General features: G+C 39.6%; 1 protein-coding gene across 1 annotated transcript in view; it reads right to left on the bottom strand.

Moving 5' to 3' along the window:
- LOC136875990 (uncharacterized) overlaps positions 1–17,009 on the bottom strand; it is a 240,126-nt gene extending 223,117 nt beyond the window's left edge. Inside the window, exons 1-4 of the mRNA XM_068228293.1 lie at positions 16,777–17,009; positions 12,943–13,162; positions 9,723–9,850; positions 7,020–7,192 (exon numbers count right to left, since the gene is read on the bottom strand). Coding sequence (XP_068084394.1) covers positions 7,020–7,192; positions 9,723–9,850; positions 12,943–13,162; positions 16,777–16,848 — 593 coding nt within the window. The 5' untranslated portion in view covers positions 16,849–17,009. The remainder of the gene's footprint in view (positions 1–7,019; positions 7,193–9,722; positions 9,851–12,942; positions 13,163–16,776) is intronic.
- Between the last annotated feature and the right edge of the window lie 6,893 nt (positions 17,010–23,902).

The raw sequence follows: 23,902 nt of genomic DNA, 5'->3' as shown, positions 1-23,902 counted from the left end.
GAAATGGGACAAGGGTTGGACATACATATATTACATAGAATTTTGTAAACAATATAAATTTATTAAGGATGAGCTGTGTGTTTAATAGAAAAAATTGTTAGCGAAATTGTATAATATTGTATTATAGGAAAAATTTTCTTCTCTTGTTAATTTAATATTTAGTGCTTGACAATAATGTATTTTAGTGTACCATTTGCCACCGAGGTAGACACCTCATTTGCAAATAAAGAGATTTTGATTTGATTTGATTTGATACATACTGGATGTAGATACTGTTCCTCCACAACTGACACAAAATAATAAAGCTACCAGGCAGGACCAGTGTGCCCCAATCCATGAACCCCCAGCTCATCGCATCTCTTTCACCAAGGTCACAACAACTCAGCCAAATAGAGATGATCAGTGATTGCACACAGCATGAAGCTAATGTATGTGACAATATGATCATGTGATGCGACGATTATGCCGTTAACTTCATGTACCAATTTTAAGGGAAAATACAATACGATGACAACGCTATGGCAAAAAATATTGTGGGAAATTCAAAAGTTGCTTTACTTCTGGTATGCTATACACAGTAAGAGGACATAAGCAGTTAAAACATCACAAGGCACAGCATCTAAGATGTGGAACAAGTACACAGAAATGACCAACATGAAAGATAGACCTTGTAATGATTGTCCTTCTGTTACCACATAATACCAAAATTGGAAATGTGGCTTGCAGGCCATCAATATTGACCACCGGACCTCTTAGATCTGAGCTAAAGGGATACATACCATATTTCACCCCATAATAGTCACAACTTTTATATAAAAATTTTCAAAAAATAGTAGGGTGCGACCATTACATGAAGAATGTTTCAATACCAATATTTGGATTATTCAAAAAATGAATTTACATCTAAATTGTGTTCAATACAAGTTTAAGGGGCATGTAATATTTATGTACATACATCAAAATAATTAAAATAGTCCAAATAAAACTATAAATAAATAACACCAATATACAAACCACCCATGGCAATTAGAGTATGGTTCCAATGCATGGGGCCCTCACTAGCATTACTTGATTCAATAACTGGGGTAGGAGAAGAAAAACAAAGAAAAGCAGCACAATTTGTAGTTTGACAATGTGATCGTGAGACAATGTATAATTTATTCACCAGTGATATAAGTTCTCATTTGAAATATATAAGGCTGTAAGTTATTGCTTGTTGGCAACGTCGCCAGCAAATATCAGCATCGCACACACTTATTTTCTGGTAAGGCTTTCAAAGCAAGTTGCTGAGAAAATAATTTTTTCACATTAAAATTTCTTATCACTGGTAAACATTGAAATGAATGTGCCCTTTTTTCATAACACCGCTGTGTAATCTGCCACCACGGGCTACATTCTTTTAAGCCATAAGCCATATACGTATTTAAATTGCACTTTCATCATATGCAATTTCATTAGCGCCTAAACCGAGGTTTATTCGATGAAAATTTAAAATTAATTTTTTTTATTGAAAATAAAGGATGCGATGATTATGTGGTGAAATACATTATCTCAGATACAGTAAAATGTCATTGTAATGAACGCCAGTTTAACAAAATGTTCAGAATAGCGAAATTATTTTTAGGCTCCTTCCCTTTTCTGTATTTAATGTGTGTTAAAATATTTTATTGCAACGAATTTCGAACTTTCAGTATAACTAATTAAAATGTAGCCTTTTTCTTCAAAATATAATTGAAAATCATCCTGTTTTAATCGCCAGGTATATCGCACAACATATTTCTGTACAGCTAATACCAGACGGCACACACTGTACAACACACAAGCGAAACTACCTGATTACGAAACGGGGGAAAGTAAGTAAACATCTCAATTCTGACGAGCGGGTTGCCTACCCAACAGCACATGAAGATTATCTTAATCAGTTATGGTGTACCATTATTGAACGTCATTACAGTAAAGCCTCGTTAATTCGAAGTTACTGGGACGCAAAAATCGGACTTCGAATTAACCATCAACTCTTAATTCAGAAATGCCAACCCTTGTTGCATTACAAAATATTCTAAGACCCGTTACTGCATGCAATTAACCTTGATTTACAGTTTATCATGGAAAAAACTATTTCCAAAATATATCCAACAAGGTGCATTTACAGTATTCAGATAATGCACTCTGGTAACTCACTGACAAACATAACCTCACATAACAAAAAAGAACAAAGCATGATTCAAAGACGAGGAGAAATCTATGCTGGCTCTCGTGCGCAAGTTCTTTATTCATCGGATTACTGTATTGCATGCATTTTTAGGCCCCATACTTGCACGGAAAGTGTCCGACACCATTACAACATCGTGGCTTATCGAAGTTTCCTATGACGAGGGGATAAAGTATCTTGCTTCAGCATGCATTGCAACACAGTACAATGACCCCAACCTGGCTGGCAGTTCTCTCCTTTAAAATCATAAGTCCGTTTGGGCTTGGCATTAAAAGAAACAACACAGTTTCATCGGCATTGACAATATCATTCGGTGCGTACGAATTGATTATTGAGCCACATGTACTTCCTCTTAAAACAATCACCACCACCACCACCACCACCACCACCACCACCACCACCACCACCACCACCACCACCACCACCACCTCGCCAACTGTCGGGATGGCCAGTGTTTGCAGATTCTCCTTCTCTGCACACTGCCTGCTACGTGATATTATGGCGTTCCTTAAAACGCTAATACAAATGAATTACGATTTCACTCTAACATAGCAAATATGAAGCACACTGCAGACACACCGAAGTGAGTGAAAATGTAGAAAGCTACCCTGTACGTTCCGGAACACTCGTTCTGTCACGACGAGGATAAATTTTGAATTTAAGTTACTCTGTAAAATACTATTTTTTTTAACATGTAAAGGCAGTTTTGAATTAATAGTCTGAATTTCGGTAATGGGGCTGACAATGTTCTTCGATTTTTTATTTATTTAAATCTAAGAATTTCATTTTTGTCCGTATTGGACTGAGAATGGAAGATAGGAAACTTAAAAAGGGTCCACCTTTTCAATACAAATAAATGTTATAGTTTATTTACAACATATATTTACACTTGGAACTAGTTTCGACGCTGTTTGGCGTCATCTTCAGCCAAAATGTGGGAAATAGGCTAGCATGTAGACATTTATATTACAAGGTGTTACATTAGTGTGATTAAATGAGAGAACATGAAGACGCGAAGTACAATGTCAGTTTCAAAGTGGTCATGAAGGGTGAGTCAAAATTGTATAAACATGACATAACATAATCACTTAAACAATAAAACATATAAACATATAAACTGTAACAAAACCATGCGGAAGTACGAGATGATTGCCAATGGAAGAGTGTCTGAAATAATTTGAATCTCCAATGCCAATCATCTCGTACTTCCGCGTGGTTTTGTTACAGTTTATATGTTTTATTGTTTAAGTGATTATGTTATCTCATGTTTATACAATTTTGACTCACCCTTCATGACCACTTTGAAACTGACATTGTACTTCGCGTCTTCATGTTCTCTCATTTAATCACACTAATGTAACACCTTGTAATATAAATGTCTACATGCTAGCCTATTTCCCACATTTTGGCTGAAGGTGACGCCAAACAGCGTCGAAACTAGTTCCAAGTATAAATATATGTTGTAAATAAACTATAACATTTATATGTATTGAAAAGGTGGACCCTTTTAAGTTTCCTATCTTCCAATGTTCTTCGAATTATGAATTATCCGTATTTCAAATTAAACAACTGAAATAACATGCAAAACTGTACCTCATGTTACCGGGAACGAGATCTTTGTCTAATTAGGCGACATTTTGAAATAACCGATTTTGAATTATCGAGGTTGTACTGTATGTAGGATTAATTTCTTATACACAAAAAGCAAATTAAAGCCAATTTTCTATTAATAAAACTACCGGTATCTTCAAATATTGAGGTGAGCGGACTGGATTGCAGTATTCGCATTTACATGATACAGTTCAGGTAGCCATTTTCCATACATGTACGCGATTGGTCGAGCTGGATATAGATTTCAAAGTAATCAATACGTAAGAAGTAACGCTATTGGCTGGGTAGGAACGCCACATTTACAATCAACCAATGAACGTTACAGTTTTACGTATCTAACTTCAGTACTTCATTCCATTTATTCACGTCTCACGAGGCGTTCGTTGTTTTATCTTTCATTCGTGAAGCAGCATGTGGATTAGTGTGCCAGTTAACTCTTTTGCCAATAATAATCAAAAGAAAAATGTGAAATACTTCGGCAAGTGGAGAAAGGTGGAAAAAAAAGGAGAAATAGCGAAGAAGTATGGCATCAGTCCTTCAACACTATCTACTTTTCTAAAACATAAAAGATAGAGCAGAATATTGATGCTGATGCCCTTGGCCCACAACGAAAGAAGACTAGGACAGCAGACTATGAGGAGGTGGACAAAGCCATTTATACGTGGTTTATCAAAATGCGGACCAGAAAAATTCCTGTCAATGGCCCACTGTTATGCGTTCCTTTGCACGTTCGCTTGGATTTCTGGAATTTATGGGGAGTACTGGTTGGCTTCACAAGTTCCAGGAAAGATATGGCATTTCCCACAAAGTTGTAAATGGTGAAGAAAATACTGTCCCAAACGAAGTTGCATCTTCGTGGCAGATGGAGACACTATCAGGTGCCTTGATGGAATATTCGCTGGCAGACAAGACTGCATTATTCTACAAATTAATGCCGAATAAAACCCATGAATTAAAGGGAAATAAGTGTTTAGGGGGCAAAAGCTCAAAAGAATGGATAACGACTCTTTTGTGCACCAACTCTACCAGGACGGATAAACTTAAGCCTCTCATAATTGGGAAGTTTGGGAAGCCAAGGTGGTTCAAAATCTTCCCTGTGAATACAGGCACAACAAAAAAGCATGGATAACATCAGTGATCTTCGAAGAGTGACTGTTGTGCCTGGAACGTCTGATGAAGGCCGAAAACAGGAGAATTCTTCTCATCCTAGACAATTGCTCCTCTCACAATTCTGTACCTCGCCATTTGGAGCATGTGAAAGTTTTATTTTTGCCTCCAAATACTACTTCAGTTCTTCAGCCACTGGATCAGGGGATAATTCACGCCGAGAAGCAGCATTACCGAGCATTGAAAGATGAGGTAATCAGGAACTGCTTTAGAAAAACTGGAGTGGGTTATGGAGAAGACAACATCGCAGAAAGTGAAGAGTTGGATACAGAAACAGAGGACAACTGGAAGCATTTGTGTGAAAAGTTGAATGTACCAACAAGCGTAAATCTTACTGATTATGTCAACGTGGACTGTGATGTGTTCGTGGAAAAGGAAATCAATGAAGAAGACATTGTGGCAGATATTATAAGTGATAGGAATCAGTGTGATGAGGTGGAAGAGGAAGATGTGCCTCTTAAGTGTTGCCACAGAGTTTGACTCTTGTGCAGGCAACAAACATGGCATGTAGTCTTCAGGATTTACTTCTGTCATGAAATGATGTGCCAGAATCTGTGTTAAATTCAAGTGCAGTGGTTGCTGACTACCTTGAATATTCGTTTGTGTCTGGGAATATTCAGAATAAAATCAGACTTTTTCAAAAAATAAAGTTGACAAGATAATGTACTGGTGCAGGGTAAAATTTGAGAGGCTGAAAATTTCTTGCTAGTACCTGTATTTTATATCATTACTTCATGTAAATATATGTATCCTAATTTTCTTCTCACTTAATAAAATACAGTATTATGGTTTTTTTATGTGTAAATTTGTGTAGAAATAACGTAGATTCTTCAACAAGTTTAGCAATGGGCAAGTGCTTAAGAACTGACATATTTCAGGATACCAAATTTCACTATAACAAATTTATTGCTGAGGTCCCCAAAATTTTGTTATACTGGTATTTTACTGTAACACTATACGCAAGACTGCGTGCCTCCACTCCAAAACACCCATGACACACTTTAAATTGTGCCAAGGGACTCAAGAAACTGGCCTCTTATCATCACTGAACTATCCGCGAAAGTGATAGTGATGAGACCAGATGGAGAACCTCCAAATAAAACCAGCAATACAGCCACATTCAGGACATCAACCACTGATAATAATCTCTGCTTCCTTAAACTTCACCCATGCTGCATTTACCAGATCCCACTCATCCCAACTCTCTTGGTACTCATACCTGCCTGCCTTATGTTGTTGGTACCAACGTGAAACACTACCACCTTCTACTTTCCCCTCTCCTCTTCTAATTTCCTCAACATCTGACTCAACCTAATTCCTGGATAACACACTACCCTGGTTCCCTTTCCTCCACACACTCTCCCCACATGTCTAACAATGTCTAGTTTAACAGTGGACTTCATTTCTTTGGCTAATTCCAACACATAGTTTCAAGAATGTTTCCCAGAATGGAACCATCATTTACCCTATTGGGAATATTACAGTTTTAAAGCTTTTTAGGCCTTTTCAATCATGAAATTACCAAGATTTCATCTCAGTGTGGCAGCAGGCTCATCTATTTCATTTCTACACCTTTCCAAGATGAAAGCAAATAGTGCCTCTGAGAAACAAATGCAAGCCTCTTTTGCTGGACAATGCAGTGACAGTGCACTAGGGGAGAAAAGCAGCTTCATCTGTATAAATGCCAGACTTGGCTTTTATATCAAAAATTAAGTTCTCAGAAGGGAACCATAACCTTCTTTCCCCAATACAGTATTTCCAAGTGCACTGTCACTGCACTGTCCTACAAAAGAGGCTTGCAGTGGTATACCAAGGCACACTAACCACCAGCATTTTAGAAAGGTGAGGAAATTCTGTAAAATCTGGATTCTACAAAATTCTATTTCTTATAAATCATTTGAGTACATTTTCTTTCGATCTCTCTAGCCTGATGAGAGATTGTTTACAGTAGACCATGTTCTGAGCAAAATAAGGCTTATGCATCAAATCTAACCAACTCAGATAGCTGGCATCAACTAAGAGATTTTACCTCTTGGATCCTAGTAAGAGTTCAGGAGCCCGATACCAACGGGAGACCACGTAATCTGTAAGAGGTGGAGAATTGCATCCATCTTCACATTCTTGATGACATTTGAGAGAACGTGCTAAGCCAAAGTCAGCAATCTTTACTCTGAATCTGGTATCAATAAGGATGTTGGATGGCTGTGGAAACATTAAATCAAGAATAGCATGAGAAGAATCTCAGAAGCACACAGAACTGAACATTCCTCATAAAAATTAAAGACTAATTAAGTTCCATAATTTAACCGACTACATTACATCTTCAATTTGATCTTTGCTCCTTATAGATTTCTGCCACCCCCACTGAACAATATTCTGCAACTCAGAGATAGGATGGGATAGGGTTAGGACTGCGGAGGTGACCATGGACTTAAGGTACAGCACCAACATTTGCCTGTTATGAAAATTTGAAACCATGGCAAATAGATTTTAGAGCTGCTGACTGTAGGGTTTATCTTCCGAATGCAAGCAAAGAGCTACATCCCTCGGACTGTGTAGCCAACTCACTCTGTTCTATACAGACAAATGTACAAGTTCATATTTTATAAAACGAAAACAAAAATATTCCCCTACCAATGAACTGAATAGGTATTCTTTGTTTCTTGAACAGATTTAGCGGTGTCTGTAACTGTCGTTCTGAGGGATGAAAATTACTTACTACAAAATACACTGAAAAAGGAAGGGATTGAGATGCAAAAAAATAATTAAGGTACTGATTAAAGAAAGGGAAGTATCATGAAGGTAAAAGGAAATAAAGAACAGGATAAGATAGTTTTATTGTTATTAAAAAGTCTGCTGGAATTGGATGAGCTCAGCATGGACATCATCAAAGCACTTTGAGACCCTGGAATACAATGGCTATACAGAGTACTAAATAAAATTTGGGAAGAAAATAAAATTCTCAAGGACTAGAGGCAAGGAGTGATCATTCAATTATTTAAGAAAGGTGACAAAGATTTGTAACAACTACAGAAGTGTAACCCTTCTATCTCATGGGTTAAAAATATAAGAGTCCCTCCTGGATAGTAAATTAAGTCTGAACTTAAACTTGAGGAACAAAATGGGTTTAGACAAAACAGATCAACCCTAGACCTCATTCTTTTCTGACAAGAATGCTCTATGAAAAATATTGGGTTAAAGACAGAATAATGCTAGATTATAACTGTGTGCAAATTCATGGAGGCAAGTAAAGTTTTTTTGAAACTAAGAGGAGTCCAACAAGGAAGTTGTTTATCACCACTTCTCTAAATTACTGTAATGGATAAGGTTACAAAAAACAAAGAAAATGAAGGATCAGACAACAAATGCACTTGTATTTGCTGATGTTATGCTATGAGGGTAGGTAGAAACAGAAGTTCAAAATAAACAAGATATGTGGCAAGAATAATTTAAAAGAATGGGAATGATCATCAAGCCCACCTGGTGGCTATGGTCATTAAGGCATGCAGTCTCTGACCTGACACCATGGTTGGCTGGTTTGAGTCCCAATGGTCGAAAAAATGTTCACTATCAGAATGTTGGATGGCAGATCAGGAGAGATGGTGGTATACAATTTCTAATCACTAGATTGCTTGCCGAAAGCCTGGATTAAATTCCAAACTTCTCTACTGTGCTCATATGGAGTGGGGGCATATGATGCTGTTGATGGTGATTCACCTGTTGGATGGGGACATAAAGCCTTGAGCAGACCCCTTGGTGCTATTTGACAGTAGGTAGCCATATGCCAGCACGAGGTTTCACCCTCTACCTTTCTAGCATACATCACATTTGTTTAATCTCATTTAGCTCCGCTGATAATGTTGACGTCAGGAAGGGCATCTGGTCATAGAAACTCGCTATGAAGATTCATTTTACTTCATACCATTCCAGTATGAGGCATATTACCTTTTTATTTACTGTGAACTATTTGATTGTAAAATGGCTAATATTTTATGAATAAATACCGATCCAGTGATCTGATAAATTCTGAATATAAATTCTGAAGCTTAATTCATAACATTCTGAGTTTATATCAACTTTCTTTTCTCTCAAGATAAAATGGCTTACCTTTCAGCTATACAGCACATTGTCAGTCATACAGAATGTTCCCAAACATGTGTTAAGTAATCTGCAAATAAATAATACATCCCACAACACCAAAAGTCTCTATGAGCATATGCTCTATGGTTGAATGTTTAAAAGCTAAGCCTGTTTTAGGAATTACCTACACTGGGGGAATAGTTTGTATCCAAGATTAAGTTTAGAGTCAACCATGCCGTTACAGACATTGCAGTACTTTGCCAATGTATGGAACAAGGTTGCCATCGGATACGTGCAACGCCTGCAATGTTCGAACATGACCGACAATGAGGTGGCGTGTTCAGGCACATGGTGGACATTTTCAGCATTTGTAATAAAATGGAGTATCCCTACTAGTACACTAATATGGTGACAGCTACTCAATGTGGGATGTGCCAGGTAAGGCCGTTACTAATACTTCTCGTACAAAATACGAAATCTGTAACTCGTAAATGACCATGCTTCACTGGAACTATTTTGTGTGTGGTTTGGAATGTACTATTCACCTCCTGATTACTTCCTACAAGTTTGGGAACACCCTACATAATCAGACAACACATAGTAAATATACAGAAACCTTAACAAATCTACACACAAATCTCCTTATACTCACTTTAATATCACGGTGAATGACATTTCCAGAATGGATGTAAAGTACTGCTTTTATTATTTGATACATAATAAATCTTTTTTCATTCTCTCTCAAAATACCATGCCCAATCAAAAGGTGCAGGTCAGCTTCTAATAAAAGAAGACAGAAGATAAAAAGGTTGGTTGACATAATTATACACTGCAATAACATGTATAATTAATTTCAATTTACAGCTTTCTCTTAAACAGGGCTGTTATGACCATTACCATATGCAACCTTGAAAAGTATGGCTTCCTTCTTAACAAACTAACACATTATCACATGCATTTCATATTTGGAACTCAGTGAAGAGTAAACAAATGAATCAAGAAAAGGAACAAAATTATCTATAACTAACGGTAATTTTCAAAGCATATTCCCTAGGTAGCAGGTAGGGACCCTCTTCAGAGGCAGCCCTACCCAGGGAGTGGGGCCCCTGCCTGTGAGAGTCCCAGAGCACACACACTCTGTGTGTACCATCTGGTATGGGTCCCAGCTCAGGGTTACAAGTGAAGAACTCAACAGCATCCACGGCGGAGGAGGTGGACTTTGGTACGGTGGAGATGGTGGAAGGGGCAAACCCGTAGCGTCTGTACTCCAGAGGGGCAACTACGAAAGATGTGTCTCCATGTCAGGGGCAGCCTAATTTTGAACCTGACAGTAGGTATAAAATGCCATTGTGTGTGGTGAGCCCATTGTAATAATAGCCTATATGAACTAAGCAGATATGGTTCCAATTTCCTAAATGGAGGCCTAAGTCCACTTCATGTACTAGCACTAATGGTTCCCTGCCAAGAGACACTTTGAATGTGTTAACTTTTGCTTTAATACGGGGGCAATCCCAATGTTCATACAAAGATGGAATTGAGTGAAGATGACAAAGCCTTTGATGATGGTGATTGCAAGTGTAATGGGAAGAACATGTTGCATGCTCTATGCATGTGGCCAGATGCTAATTTAGACATTACAAATGCTGGTGGAGAAGGGGAACACAGATTGTGAGGCACTCTACCTGGGGAACTCTCTGCTCACACTCGCGATAATCAGGGGGAATGTGGAGCTCATCAAAGCTCTACTGGAAACAAGAAAAGCAAACCCCACACTGATCGACCAGCAGATTAGGACAGGGCAATGGATTGGACGTACACTGCAAAGATCTGACAACATCGCCAAACAAGGCCTACAGTGAAATCCGCAAGGACAGAAGAGAAGAGGAAGACCTTTGAGGATGTGGATAAGATCATTGGAGGAAGAGAGACTACAGATGGGTTACAGTTAAGAGACCTAAACTGAATGTCTTCTCAACCCAGGTGTTTTCATTCACTATAAAATCACAGAGTGTCCATGAAATATGTGATATATGGCAACCTCATGCCCTGTGGACTTGACTTATTGCCTTACACTCCTGAAAAGGAGCACAGGGCTGAAACCTGGTTCTGTGCCGAGCTATTCAGTTTAGGTCTCTTAACCATAAGTCAACAATTTTTGTAAAACTTTGACTAATTTATAATTGTCATAAATGAAGCATTAGGAATGCCATCTCTCTCCTTTCACAGAATATAAAAATCAAGAGTACAGAATAGCTTTTCAGATATTGATACAGTACGCAGTCATCTCTGGTAGTAGGCTATACCACTCTCTGGCCAATACTTCCATCATTTCTATTTCCTTTTGTTTGTTCAGAAGGAAGCCATATTTTCCAGTGTCGACTATTACACAAAGAATTTTTTGCAGGTATGCAGGTGTTATGTTTGTTATAATTAGTGTTTTCGACAGGCTGAAAATCTTTGAAGTTACATTTCCTTTTGGTCGTCACTGCATCTTCATCTCCTCTACAACTATTTGCATGTTTATTGATTGCATGGTTTGTTGTGCTTGAGATTTAATTGTATTACATTGTATTAAATATTTGTTATACAGGCCTGGTGGTTTAATTATAATTAGTGTTTTCGACAGGCTGCCAGGTCTCCGCACACTGCGAGGACATGTACGAAGGTTGGATGTGCTCCACAGGTACACTATGGGGAGTCTTCCATCTTCAATAAAGAGGACTGCTTAGCTATACTATGGTTTCTCCAAATATGGCAGGATGTCACTACTCTCTGGGAGACCCGAAGGGAAATCTTCCATACCTTTGATGTTCCCTTAATCACTCTCTGTTGTTTGGAAAGAGGAGTGATCTGATACTCCTCAACCCAATGGGACATTAGTACAAGCCTCCGTTGAGATCAAATATCTCCAGCTGGAACCCCGTAAAGTAATGAGGGAAGTGCGACTACCTCATCTGAAACCTTATCAGTTTACTTATTTCCTGCTATACCCATGTGGTTTTGGGAAGGCCAGAAAGGTAATTCTGGTAAATTCATAGCCCTTTGTGATAGTTACTGAACAGTTACACGATGGCTATAGGTACTCTAATTTTAAGGTTTCATACAGATTAACTGATATTTAATAATTTCACATTTATATAAAATACTTTATCCAAACAAACATTTATACAATAAATACATGGACAAATGAGAAGGGTACAGCAAGGAGTAATCTTAAAGAGGGAACATTATATACTGCATTCCATTTGCAATTCTTCTACAAGTGGAAAATGCCTACATATTTACATTTTATTCTCCCTCTGGAATGCTTGATAAAACTATACAGTATGCATCTCAGGCAAGACAGCTGCAGACAACTGCAGCTTGATGTGTTCTGCTGTTATAGGCTTGGTTCGACTCTTACACTATTATATCGCGATACCAACCGTTGAGATGTCTCCTAGTGACACTCCGTTAGTCTAAATCGTAAGAGGTATATAATACACCGGGGGGGTGTATTTTTGTAATAGCCTTGGCCAATTTTTTTTTTATAGTTGATAATCACACCTGTATTTAATTCTGGAGTGAAGTCATATTTTATAAATTCCAACTAATGGCAATGGCTGCTGATTCAAATACAGTAGTTTGGGAAAATGTTGCACAATTTATGACATAAAAGTAAATTTGTATTACTATAGGAGAGTTGCTGGGTCCCTAGCCTTGTCAATCAATATCATGCTCCTACAAGTAATACAAGCTAAGATTTATCCTTCAAAAAAACATTCATGACAAGGAGCATGTTATATAATTTCAGTAGAATAATAAAAATGAAAGAATGAATGAATGAATTAATTAATCAATCAAATCAGCTGAAGTATAAAAACTGATTTTACCCATGTATTCAAATGTCAGATAAAAATCCATGTTGTTAGATGCTTTGTAGATATGTAAGAGTTTCACAATGTTTGGATGATCATTAAATTCTCTAAGCAACATCACTTCTCTGTATGTCCTTCGAGCATCTACTGGATTTCCAAATGCTCTATGTATTTTTTTTAGAGCTACAATATCCTTTGTTTCCTTGTTAGTTGCCTTCCAAACAATACCATAGGCCTGAAAATAGTTAAAATTGTTAAAAATTACTGAAAATCTTATGCAACTATATATACAGTATATTCATATAGCCTGAGTGAAATAACATTGGTACTGATGGAAAAAATGCGATTCTCTTGCTAGGATGCAAGCATAAAATTTGCCCATGGAGTAAGAAGTCTTAATATGGTAGAGATTGTTCATGTAAGGCAAGGTATCTAGGTACAACTTAGCAACCATCCTCATGGGTTAAGAGAATGTCGACGGGTTTCCATATTATAGGCATTTCAACATATGAAGCCATCTCAAAAAATGACCATACCATCTCGTGTATGTTTATCCACTACTCCTGTTTCCTGATAAACGAATTAGGCACTACCATCTGATTAGTATATTTAATCATTATGGACAAAATTTTTAGGTTTTCAACTATGTTTCCTCCCTAAATAGTCACAGAATTCTCCGTGGTTGTCATTAACGATATATAGAATTTAAAATATTGTATTCATATATAAAAGGGTATGAACATGAAGAACACATAATAGGATAACACTATGACGGGTCAAGTCATACATAGGAACAAGAAAAGGAACATTTAACGGGATGAATATAATGACAGGTCGATGTTGGAAGAGGGACAAACAGAATGAGGAGACAAGGACAGGTAAAAACTCAAAAGGTCAAGGACAATCTCCACATCTTCATACACTGCCACCTTCAAATAGATAGGCTTTCCCTTCATCAATCCCATTTCTTCTACATCTCACTTCGCAGCCTCAAAAAGCTTGTTTCTGCTTCCCAGCTTCATCAGGAGGGCGGGCATCAACACTCATTGAGGAGCCATCTTGACAGATCTTCAATCTTATGTTATTTCTGTCTTACTTCTCGTCCTACACTTCCCACATCAAGACTGCTAGAGGAGAGAAGAGGATTTCATTAAGATAAGTTCCAAATTTCAATATTTTTCTTTTAAGGATTTAAACAGAAATAAACAAATTAATGAACATAAGTTTTCATGGCTCATTGGATTAAGGTAAAGAAATAAATATGCTAACAGGATTAAAGCCACATATATTTAACAAAGCTGAAATTTCCGCCACCAAATTACTTTGGCCTTCATCAGGGCGCGACGGTCTGTCTCCGACAATGAGAAAAGAAAAAAACCAATGTAATTTGGTGGAAACCTCAGCTTTGTTAAATACAGCCTATATCAATGGCTTTAATCCAGTCAGCATATTCCTTTCTTTATTTTAAAAGAAATAAATGTTTATTAAGTTACATTTCTATATATTTTGAGTGTGATTTGATAGAATCTGATTTTAATTAAGTTGTTTCTTTTTCAGGTATAATTTTGTTACCATTGTTTTATTTTTCAGGTAGTTTAAAAATTTATTTATTCAATATTTTCAGCACACCGGAAACCTAACAGTTACAAACTATAGGAGGTAACAGAAAAACAGCCAATCAAAGTCCAAATAAAAGAGAAGAGATGGCAATGATAGGGCACACATTAAGCCGTCTAAAGATCACTGCCTGATGCACGAATATCCAAAGAAAACCTGGAAGAGGATTGTGAAAGAATAAGGCAGGAACGTGGGAAAGACTTCGAGAGAGACTGATAAATGAACGAGTCTGGATAAATTCAAACCAGACTAAATGCTGCTCACTCAAAAGAAAGGATGAGAGTTACATGCAGTGGCTGTACAAGAAATATTTGTGGAGAACCAATGCATGTGGCAACAGTGTACCGATGAGCAAGTTCCTTGAATTTCCAAGTTTCCGAGCTCTTTGATCTGTCCAGACTTTTTTCTGCCCATTGTGATCGAACAGCATGCACAGTTGAGCAGACTCATTCGTTCAGTGTAGCACCTTTTAAGTCGGGTCTTCCAAGCACTCATTGAACAGTGTTTTCTAACAGGAACCTCCAAACGAATCAGACCAAGTGTAATTCATTCCTTGTAAATGAGTTCCAGTGAGCCTACATGTTTTGCATAGTTCTACCAAAATGTTCACAAGCAAAAAACACTCTCTCTGCATGCCTCACGACACTCCAACATTATTATTTGTTAACCAAGCCTTTCACATCGACTCAAGCAAGTTGACTGGCCCTACCTCTCCGTGCGAGCTAGTACGGACCCCTCAAGCTGGACCAAATATCGCAGAAACTTTTATTTATTTACGGTATTCATTTTCTTTTTTTTGGTAGAGGCTTAACGTCTAACACAAGGAAGGTATTTGGCGATGCAAAAATGGGAAAGGTAGAGGCCGTAATCTTAAGGTAAAGCCTCAGCATTTACCTGATGTGAAAATGGCAAACCGTGGAAAACTATCTTCCAGGTTGCCGACTGTAGGATTATAATCCATCACATCCTGAACATAACCTCACAGCTTTACGGCCCTAACCATGCGGAAAACTCGCTCAGTGATCTCGGCAACTAACAGTACTCATCAAGATGATAATGTCCCTTGGAAATGATCACAACTGTTTTTCATTTACTTGTTACCAGCAATGATTATAAGCTATAAATTTAATTTTTTAATTCCATATTGAAGTGCAATTATAAGAAATAATTTCAGTACAATATATCAAGTAAATAATATTAGTCTACAGCAGTCTTGGAGTCTTGGGACCAGTTTCAGCTGTTCTGAAAAAATTAAATAGCTGAAATACCCTTGAATTAAAAAAATTGAAAAACAGATCTGACATTCTGCATTTTTATTTTATCAATCAACAGAATTGGTTCTTCATCTATGATTCCTTCATTTTAGCATGCACGCATATGTCTAGAGTTGCCGTAAGGTTCAGAAGGAAATTCAGGACACCAACATCGACAAGTTCCAAACATAGGTGCCTACTCCACGGAAGCACTTGTTCCCATGTATATGGTGGTACAGGGACACAATTGTGTTTTTACTCCCGTAAAAATATTCAATATATTTACCCTTGCCCCCGTGCTCAAGACCAAAAGTTTGCGCCTGTGGTTCCAACAAGTGTATTTGGGCAATTCCATGTGAACTGACCCATCCATCACCAAAAGACGCACTTGTTATGCGATGTTAATGTTAAAAATCAAACAGAGAAATAATTTAAAATCATACTTTAAGTAAAATTCCTACCTTACAAACCGCTCCAAAATGAAATAAAATTCAATGTTAATTGCATAGATTTTTAAGTAGCAGATGGAACATTCCCTTTCAAAAGCATTTGAGCAAAATTTTAAATAATTTGCTCTGATTTTTAAAATTCAGGACATTTCGGGATAATTAAAAATTCAGTCAGGATGTCGGGACACATGCTCAAATTCAGGACAATCCTGCTTTTTCAGGACGTATGGCAACCCTACATATGTCTCGTATTCGAAAATTGCATAGTACCGTAATACTACTTTCTACTGGCATATGAACTGAGGAACATCCTTGGGTATGATCATTTTACTCGAGCATGAAAAGGATATAACTGAAGAATACGCTGAAAAGAAACAACAGCAATGTCCAGGAATCTAAAGAAAACCACATCCTGCACCCCAACTGACGAGAATCCAGGTCTATAGTATTTCCTAACTACCAATACCAAATTACCTCAATCTGGTTATCGATAAAATGTATGGATCTATGATAAAATAAATATAACTCACACCACGACTGAGTTTGCTTCCGATTTTGTATAACTTCACGATATTACTGTCCAACTCGTCCTCGTTTATCATTCTGACAGTTTGTTCTTCTAGGTTAGTCCGACCAGTAACTTTCACGAATATCTAAGTTGGTTTTGAAAAGTAAGATGAGGTAAAATACTGAACTCTAGATAGAACTTTGAGTAATGTTCAGTATCGCGAAGTTTTGTACCGTGCACACCGTGTAATGAAGACAAATATTCATACTGAAACAGAATGAAAAACTGATGAAACATTCTGGAAGCAAATTGCGCTCCAAATCTGACGACTTAAATTATATCAGTTGCTATGGTAACGGGCCAAAGATATCCAAAAGATATAAAACTCGCAAGACAATAGTTGATGTAGTGATGGGTACCAAAGAGAATGAGTGAATGAGTCGTTCATAATGAACGCTTCACTCTTATGAAGTGTGAACTGACCACTCAATTTCAATGAACTGGTAGTTCAAAACACTTCACATAAATAATATGCAGGTGCAAAAGATGTGGCGAACTCTGTGAACGCTATCACGTACTTAAGTGTAAACTGAGAATAGAATCCTTAACAAAATTTTGTACAGACGACTGCTCATAAGAATTATTATCATTATTATTTTCCATGCACATTTGTGCGCAATAAAACATTTATTATTTAAAACACTTCACAGTTCTCACACTTCACATCATTCACAGTTCAAAAACTTCATATCATTCACAACTCATTCGATTTGTCTGTCGCTCGCTCACTCTCTTCTCTAGCTACGTCTTTCATTTCCTCCTTAAATACTCCCAGACAATGCTACATAGCACGAAAAGACACCTTACGCGCGTTATGCTTAGCCAGAAAAATGAAGACCGCTGATTACTTGGAAGCATATGCCATCAAAAGAAGAAATTACAGAAAACTTCTGAAAAAGAAGGGAGCTGAATACCTGGAAGCAGAAGCCAAGAAGCTTGCAGCCGAAGCAGAAACAGACCCATTTCGGGCCCTCAAGAAAAAGCAAGAGTGTAGAACGAGGGAAATACCAATGGAAACATGGGAAAAACACTTCTCAGCGCTTCTAAACAGGGACAGCAGAGAAAAAGGTGAAACCGCAAACCACCCTATCGATCCAGAACACGAAATTAGACTAACGACAGGGGAAGTACAGATGGTAATCAGCAATGGAAAAAAAGGGAAGTCAGCAGGACCAGACAACATATATACAGAACACTTAAAAAGTACTCAAGACCATTTACTACAACTTTGGACAGAACTATTCAACAAATGTCTTAAATTTAGGCAAAATACCGGAAGTTTGGAGAACGGCAACGCTGAAGATTTTGTACAAAGGGAAAGGAGAAACTGACAACCCCGACTCATATAGAGGTATAGCTCTAGAAAGCAACTTATACAAAGCATTTGCAACTATTGTAGCGAATCGCCTGAACAACGAAATAGACCCATTCATACCAGAATGCCAACTAGGCTTCCGCAAAGGAAAAAGCACGTTACAAGCCGCAGCATGCCTGAAAGAAAAAACTGAAGAGGCACTGAGGCATCCAAAAGGGAAGTACTACGTCGTCTTTGTCGACTATAAGAAGGCCTTTGATCTTATCGACAGAGATATCCTGATAGGAAAATTGAAACAAATGATTGGTGACAACATGCTCGTGAGAATCGTTGAGACCATACTAGACTACAACCTAATCCAAATTGAAGATGGAGCATCCTAATCCGGGAAAGTAATTCAAACAAACGGGGTACCGCAAGGAGACCCACTAAGTCCGCTACTATTCAACGTAGCAACGGCAGATATCACACAAATAATGACTGACTCCCCTGAGACTACTCTAATAATGTACGCTGATGACATGGCTCTGGGATCGAGCTCAAAGCCAGAACTACAGTCGACAGTGATGAAGTTAGAAGCTTGGGCTTCAGATAACAAATTTGAAATTAACCAGGAAAAGACAGTACAGATGGTCTTCAGAAAAGGTGGCAAGGCGGCCAAGGACGACGCCATATCATTAAATAATAAACCACTAGAAATAGTCAAGAAATTCAAATACGTGGGCATCACGTTCCAAACGAGCATGACATCCTTCAACAGCCACGTCATAGACAGAACGACAGCAGCAATCAGAGCCATCCACAATATCAAGAATATATCTATGCTATCCCTTAACACAGCAATGACTTTATTCAAGACCGCAATAGCCCCAATTGTCTCATATGGAATCGAAATAATATGGGATAACCTGACAATCGGTGACTTGGAGAGGATAGAAAGGGTCAAAGCAAGGTTCCTGAAGAAGGCCCTAGGAGTAGGCAAACTGGCACCCTCCAGACTTGTTTATGTACTGGCACGGGAAACTTACTTCATTGAGGATCTACGACTCAATCTACCACTGCCATCTACCGGCCCATTCCAAGAGCTTCAGAAAACACTTCTTAAGAAACGCGCGGAAATAGACCCCGAATTCTACGGAAATGACGCCATGATCGATCGAAACTGGACCAATCACCTTCAAGAGCAAAGACATGTCATAACAAGATATGCAATACATGGCTTCCACCACAAAATATGCGCAAAGACAAAATTCCACAACCCAACAGATGTTTGTACACTGTGTAAGGAAAAGTGCGACCGCTACCATCTGCTAAAGTGCAAGAACAGAATAAAGACTCTAACAGAATACAGCACAATGTAAATTGGCACAACAAACTCAATACTCATTCGAGTGCTCCTTATATAATTAAATACTCCCAGTCCCATCCTACCTGTCAATTGTGTTATTACACCATGTCTGACTCGTTGGCTGAACGGTCAGCGTACTGGCCTTCGGTTCAGAGAGTCCCGGGTTCGATTCCCGGCCGGGTCTGGGATTTTAACCTTAATTGGTTAATTCCAATGGCACGGGGGCTGGGTGTATGTGTTGTCTTCATCATCATTTCATCCTCATCACGACGCGCAGGTATAAAGACCTGCACCTGGCGAGCCGACCCCGCCCTGGGATATCCGGGCACTAAAAGCCATACGACATTTCATTTACCATTAAAGATATATAGCCTACACAGACACTCACAATCCGACAGAGTGAGCACAGCAGACATGCAAATAAAATGCTTGCCTTGAGAATCTGGAAGTAAAAAGTGCGCTGAATCCACAGCCGAAAGAGTATTTTCCTTGCAGTAGTGCTCATCTCATACACAACACTTAATTGGGGAATAGACTAATTAAATAATAAATCAAAATGAACGGACTTTACATCATTTTTAAAGACCTGAAGCTGGAATCGTCTCTCCTAGAGTGGTTTAAGTACGACGATTTAGCTCTTCCACTAGCTTCTCGGCCATCTGTTTCACATCACCACGAATTTCAGAGTTATTAGCAAATCTGCAACACCATCTCTTCAATGGCCGAATGTCCGACTCGTTGGCTGAACGGTCAGCGTACTGGCCTTCGGTTCAGAAGATCCCGGCTCCCGGCCGGGTCGGGGATTTTAACCCTAATTGGTTAATTCCAATGGCACGGGGGCTGGGTGTATGTGTTGTCTTCATCATCATTTCATCCTCATCACGACGCGCAGGTATAAAGACCTGCACCTGGCGAGCCGACCCCGCCCTGGGATATCCGGGCACTAAAAGCCATACGACATTTCATTTACCATTAAAGATATATAGCCTACAAAGACACTGACAATCCGACAGAGTGAGCACAGCAGACATGCAAATAAAATGCTTGCCTTGAGAATCTGGAAGTAAAAAGTGCGCTGAATCCACAGCCGAAAGAGTATCTTCCTTGCAGTAGTGCTCATCTCATACACAACACTTAATTGGGGAATAGACTAAATAAATAATAAATCAAAATGAACGGACTTTACATCATTTTTAAAGACCTGAAGCTGGAATCGTCTCTCCTAGAGTGCTTTAAGTACGACGATTTAGCACTTCCACTAGCTTCTCGGCCATCTGTTTCACATCATCACGAATTTCAGAGTTATTAGCAAATCTGCAACACCATCTCTTCAATGGTCGAATGTCCGACTCGTTGGCTGAACGGTCAGCGTACTGGCCTTCGGTTCAGAAGATCCCGGCTCCCGGCCGGGTCGGGGATTTTAACCTTAATTGGTTAATTCCAATGGCACGGGGGCTGGGTATATGTGTTGTCTCCATCACCATTTCATCCTCATCACGACGCGCAGGTAGCCTACGGGAGTCAAATAGAAAGACCTGCACCTGGCGAGCCGAACCAGTCCTGGGATATCCCGGCACTAAAAGCCATACGACATTTCATTTCAATGGCCGAATGAGGAATATAACTTTTGACGCAGTGACCAGTCTTTCACTGCTCATTTTCTCAGTACAATCTTTGAAAACTTTCAACACTTCGCAGGCTTGTGTTATGCTTGCAATGTCGTCTGCAGAAGCGGTTGTATTGACAATGGATGGGTGGACTTCAATTAAAAATGAGAGCTACTTGTTAGTGACAGCACACTATATGAAAGGTGGTGGTGGTGGTGATTCTTGTTTTAAGAGGAAGTACAACTAGGTAACTAGGTAACCATCCTCTATTAAAACTGAAAGGGATCCGACACTTCGAAAAATGAAGGTATCGGCCAAAGGAAGACAAAGGCCATGAAGGGTGTGAAATGAAGGACTCCCTAGGCCTCGAGTGCTCTAATAACGTCGGGGTCGGAAAAGAACACGAGTTGACCAAGCGAGGTCGGATAGGGTAGATGGAAGTGAGGAGCCTGGCACAAGTAAGTGGAAGCAATGCCAGGACTCAGCTAAGGGCCCCGTAGTCGCCAACCCACGCTACAAAATTCAGAGCCCCTGGGGCCCCTTCTAGTCGCCTCTTACGACAGGCAGGCAGATACCGTGGGTGTTATTCTACCGCCCCCGCTCACAGGAGGATAACTATATGAAAGATTCATCAAGGTAGATAAATAGATATTTGTGGCAGTGGTAGTCATATTCATTCTATTTCGGATTGAATTTTAAGAGGAAAAAATAATATGATATGATGAATAACGTTGGTAACCCTGGTGTTTTCTGCGCGAGTACAGCTAAAACAGGTATCGCGTGGCAGATAAAGACACTGTTGCGTGCATCATGCGAATAAGATGACCCCAGATTAAATGTATTTCCTTCGTTATTTCCATTTAGAATTTCCATATCTTTATATCTTCATCTTTTCCCTGTCCCTATCAACCATCATCTAGATGCTGTAAGCAAGCAAGCTATTTGGTCCATAATTACATAGCTCTGCCATCTGTTGGTAATATTATTAAGTATTATGAAGCTTTATTGAGTCCAGACCGACTCCAATCCTCAGACCTTAATGCTACCCTCGATCGTTCAAAGATGGCGAATCGAGTAGCCGTAATTGTTGGAAATCTGGATTTGTTTTGGTTTGTTGTTATGGTATGTACTGTGTGTAATTTTATGAAAGTTGACGATAAATGTTAGTTTCTTTGTAGAATATAAGTGTGCGAGTGTATTTATATAAGTCACTGGACACATACAATCTGTAATTATACGCAGTAATGTGAGAATATGCTTGATTTGATCGTGTTTTACCCAGAACATGAGTGTACTAGGTGGACCAGGTTTTAGTCTAACTATGACAATGCCTTTCATACAACTATTCCTAAGTTTCCTACGGAATAGAACATTAAGATAGAAATAGATTAGGAATATACATCACGATTATTTTGAAGTCCATGACAAAACTATAGCGTGCATACATCATTTTGAGAATAAATCTGAGGTTAGGAAAGCCATTTCTCTACTTCCGAACTATTCGTGTTCCTCGAGCAATTTAATTTAGATAAAATACACTGACTGACAGAGCAAATGCAACACCAAGAAGGAGTGGTTCGAAAGGGATGAAAGTTGGGGAAAAAACAGAGACGGCACGGACGAATAATTGATGTTTATTTCAAACCGATATGCAGGTTACACAATGCGCACGGCATCGACTCAGTAGGATGTAGGACCACCGCGAGCGGCGATGCACGCAGAAACACGTCGAGGTACAGAGTCAATAAGAGTGCGGATGGTGTCCTGAGGGATGGTTCTCCATTCTCTGTCAACCATTTGCCACAGTTGGTCGTCCGTACGAGGCTGGGGCAGAGTTTGCAAACGGCGTCCAATGAGATCCCACACGTGTTCGATTGGTGAGAGATCCGGAGAGTACGCTGGCCACGGAGGCATCTGTACACCTCGTAGAGCCTGTTGGGAGATGCGAGCAGTGTGTGGGCGGGCATTATCCTGCTGAAACAGAGCATTTGGCAGCCCCTGAAGGTACGGGAGTGCCACCGGCCGCAGCACATGCTGCACGTAGCGGTGGGCATTTAACGTGCCTTGAATACGCACTAGAGGTGACGTGGATCATACGCAATAGCGCCCCAAACCATGATGCCGCGTTGTCTAGCGGTAGGGCGCTCCACAGTTACTGCCGGATTTGACCTTTCTCCACGCCGACGCCACACTCGTCTGCGGTGACTATCACTGACAGAACAGAAGCGTGACTCATCGGAGAACACGACGTTCCGCCATTCCCTCATCCAAGTCGCTCTAGCCCGGCACCATGCCAGGCGTGCACGTCTATGCTGTGGAGTCAATGGTAGTCTTCTGAGCGGACGCCGGGAGTGCAGGCCTCCTTCAACCAATCGACGGGAAATTGTTCTGGTCGATATTGGAACAGCCAGGGTGTCTTGCACATGCTGAAGAATGGCGGTTGACGTGGCGTGCGGGGCTGCCACCGCTTGGCGGCGGATGCGCCGATCCTCGCGTGCTGACGTCACTCGGGCTGCGCCTGGACCCCTCGCACGTGCCACATGTCCCTGCGCCAACCATCTTCGCCACAGGCGCTGCACCGTGGACACATCCCTATGGGTATCGGCTGCGATTTGACGAAGCGACCAACCTGCCCTTCTCAGCCCGATCACCATACCCCTCGTAAAGTCGTCTGTCTGCTGGAAATGCCTCCGTTGACGGCGGCCTGGCATTCTTAGCTATACACGTGTCCTGTGGCACACGACAACACGTTCTACAATGACTGTCGGCTGAGAAATCACGGTACGAAGTGGGCCATTCGCCAACGCCGTGTCCCATT

The sequence above is a fragment of the Anabrus simplex genome, chromosome 6, assembly GCF_040414725.1.
Source record: "Anabrus simplex isolate iqAnaSimp1 chromosome 6, ASM4041472v1, whole genome shotgun sequence".
Classification (NCBI taxonomy): Eukaryota; Metazoa; Arthropoda; class Insecta; order Orthoptera; family Tettigoniidae; genus Anabrus; species Anabrus simplex.
This window is presented reverse-complemented; position numbering and strand designations above follow the sequence as displayed.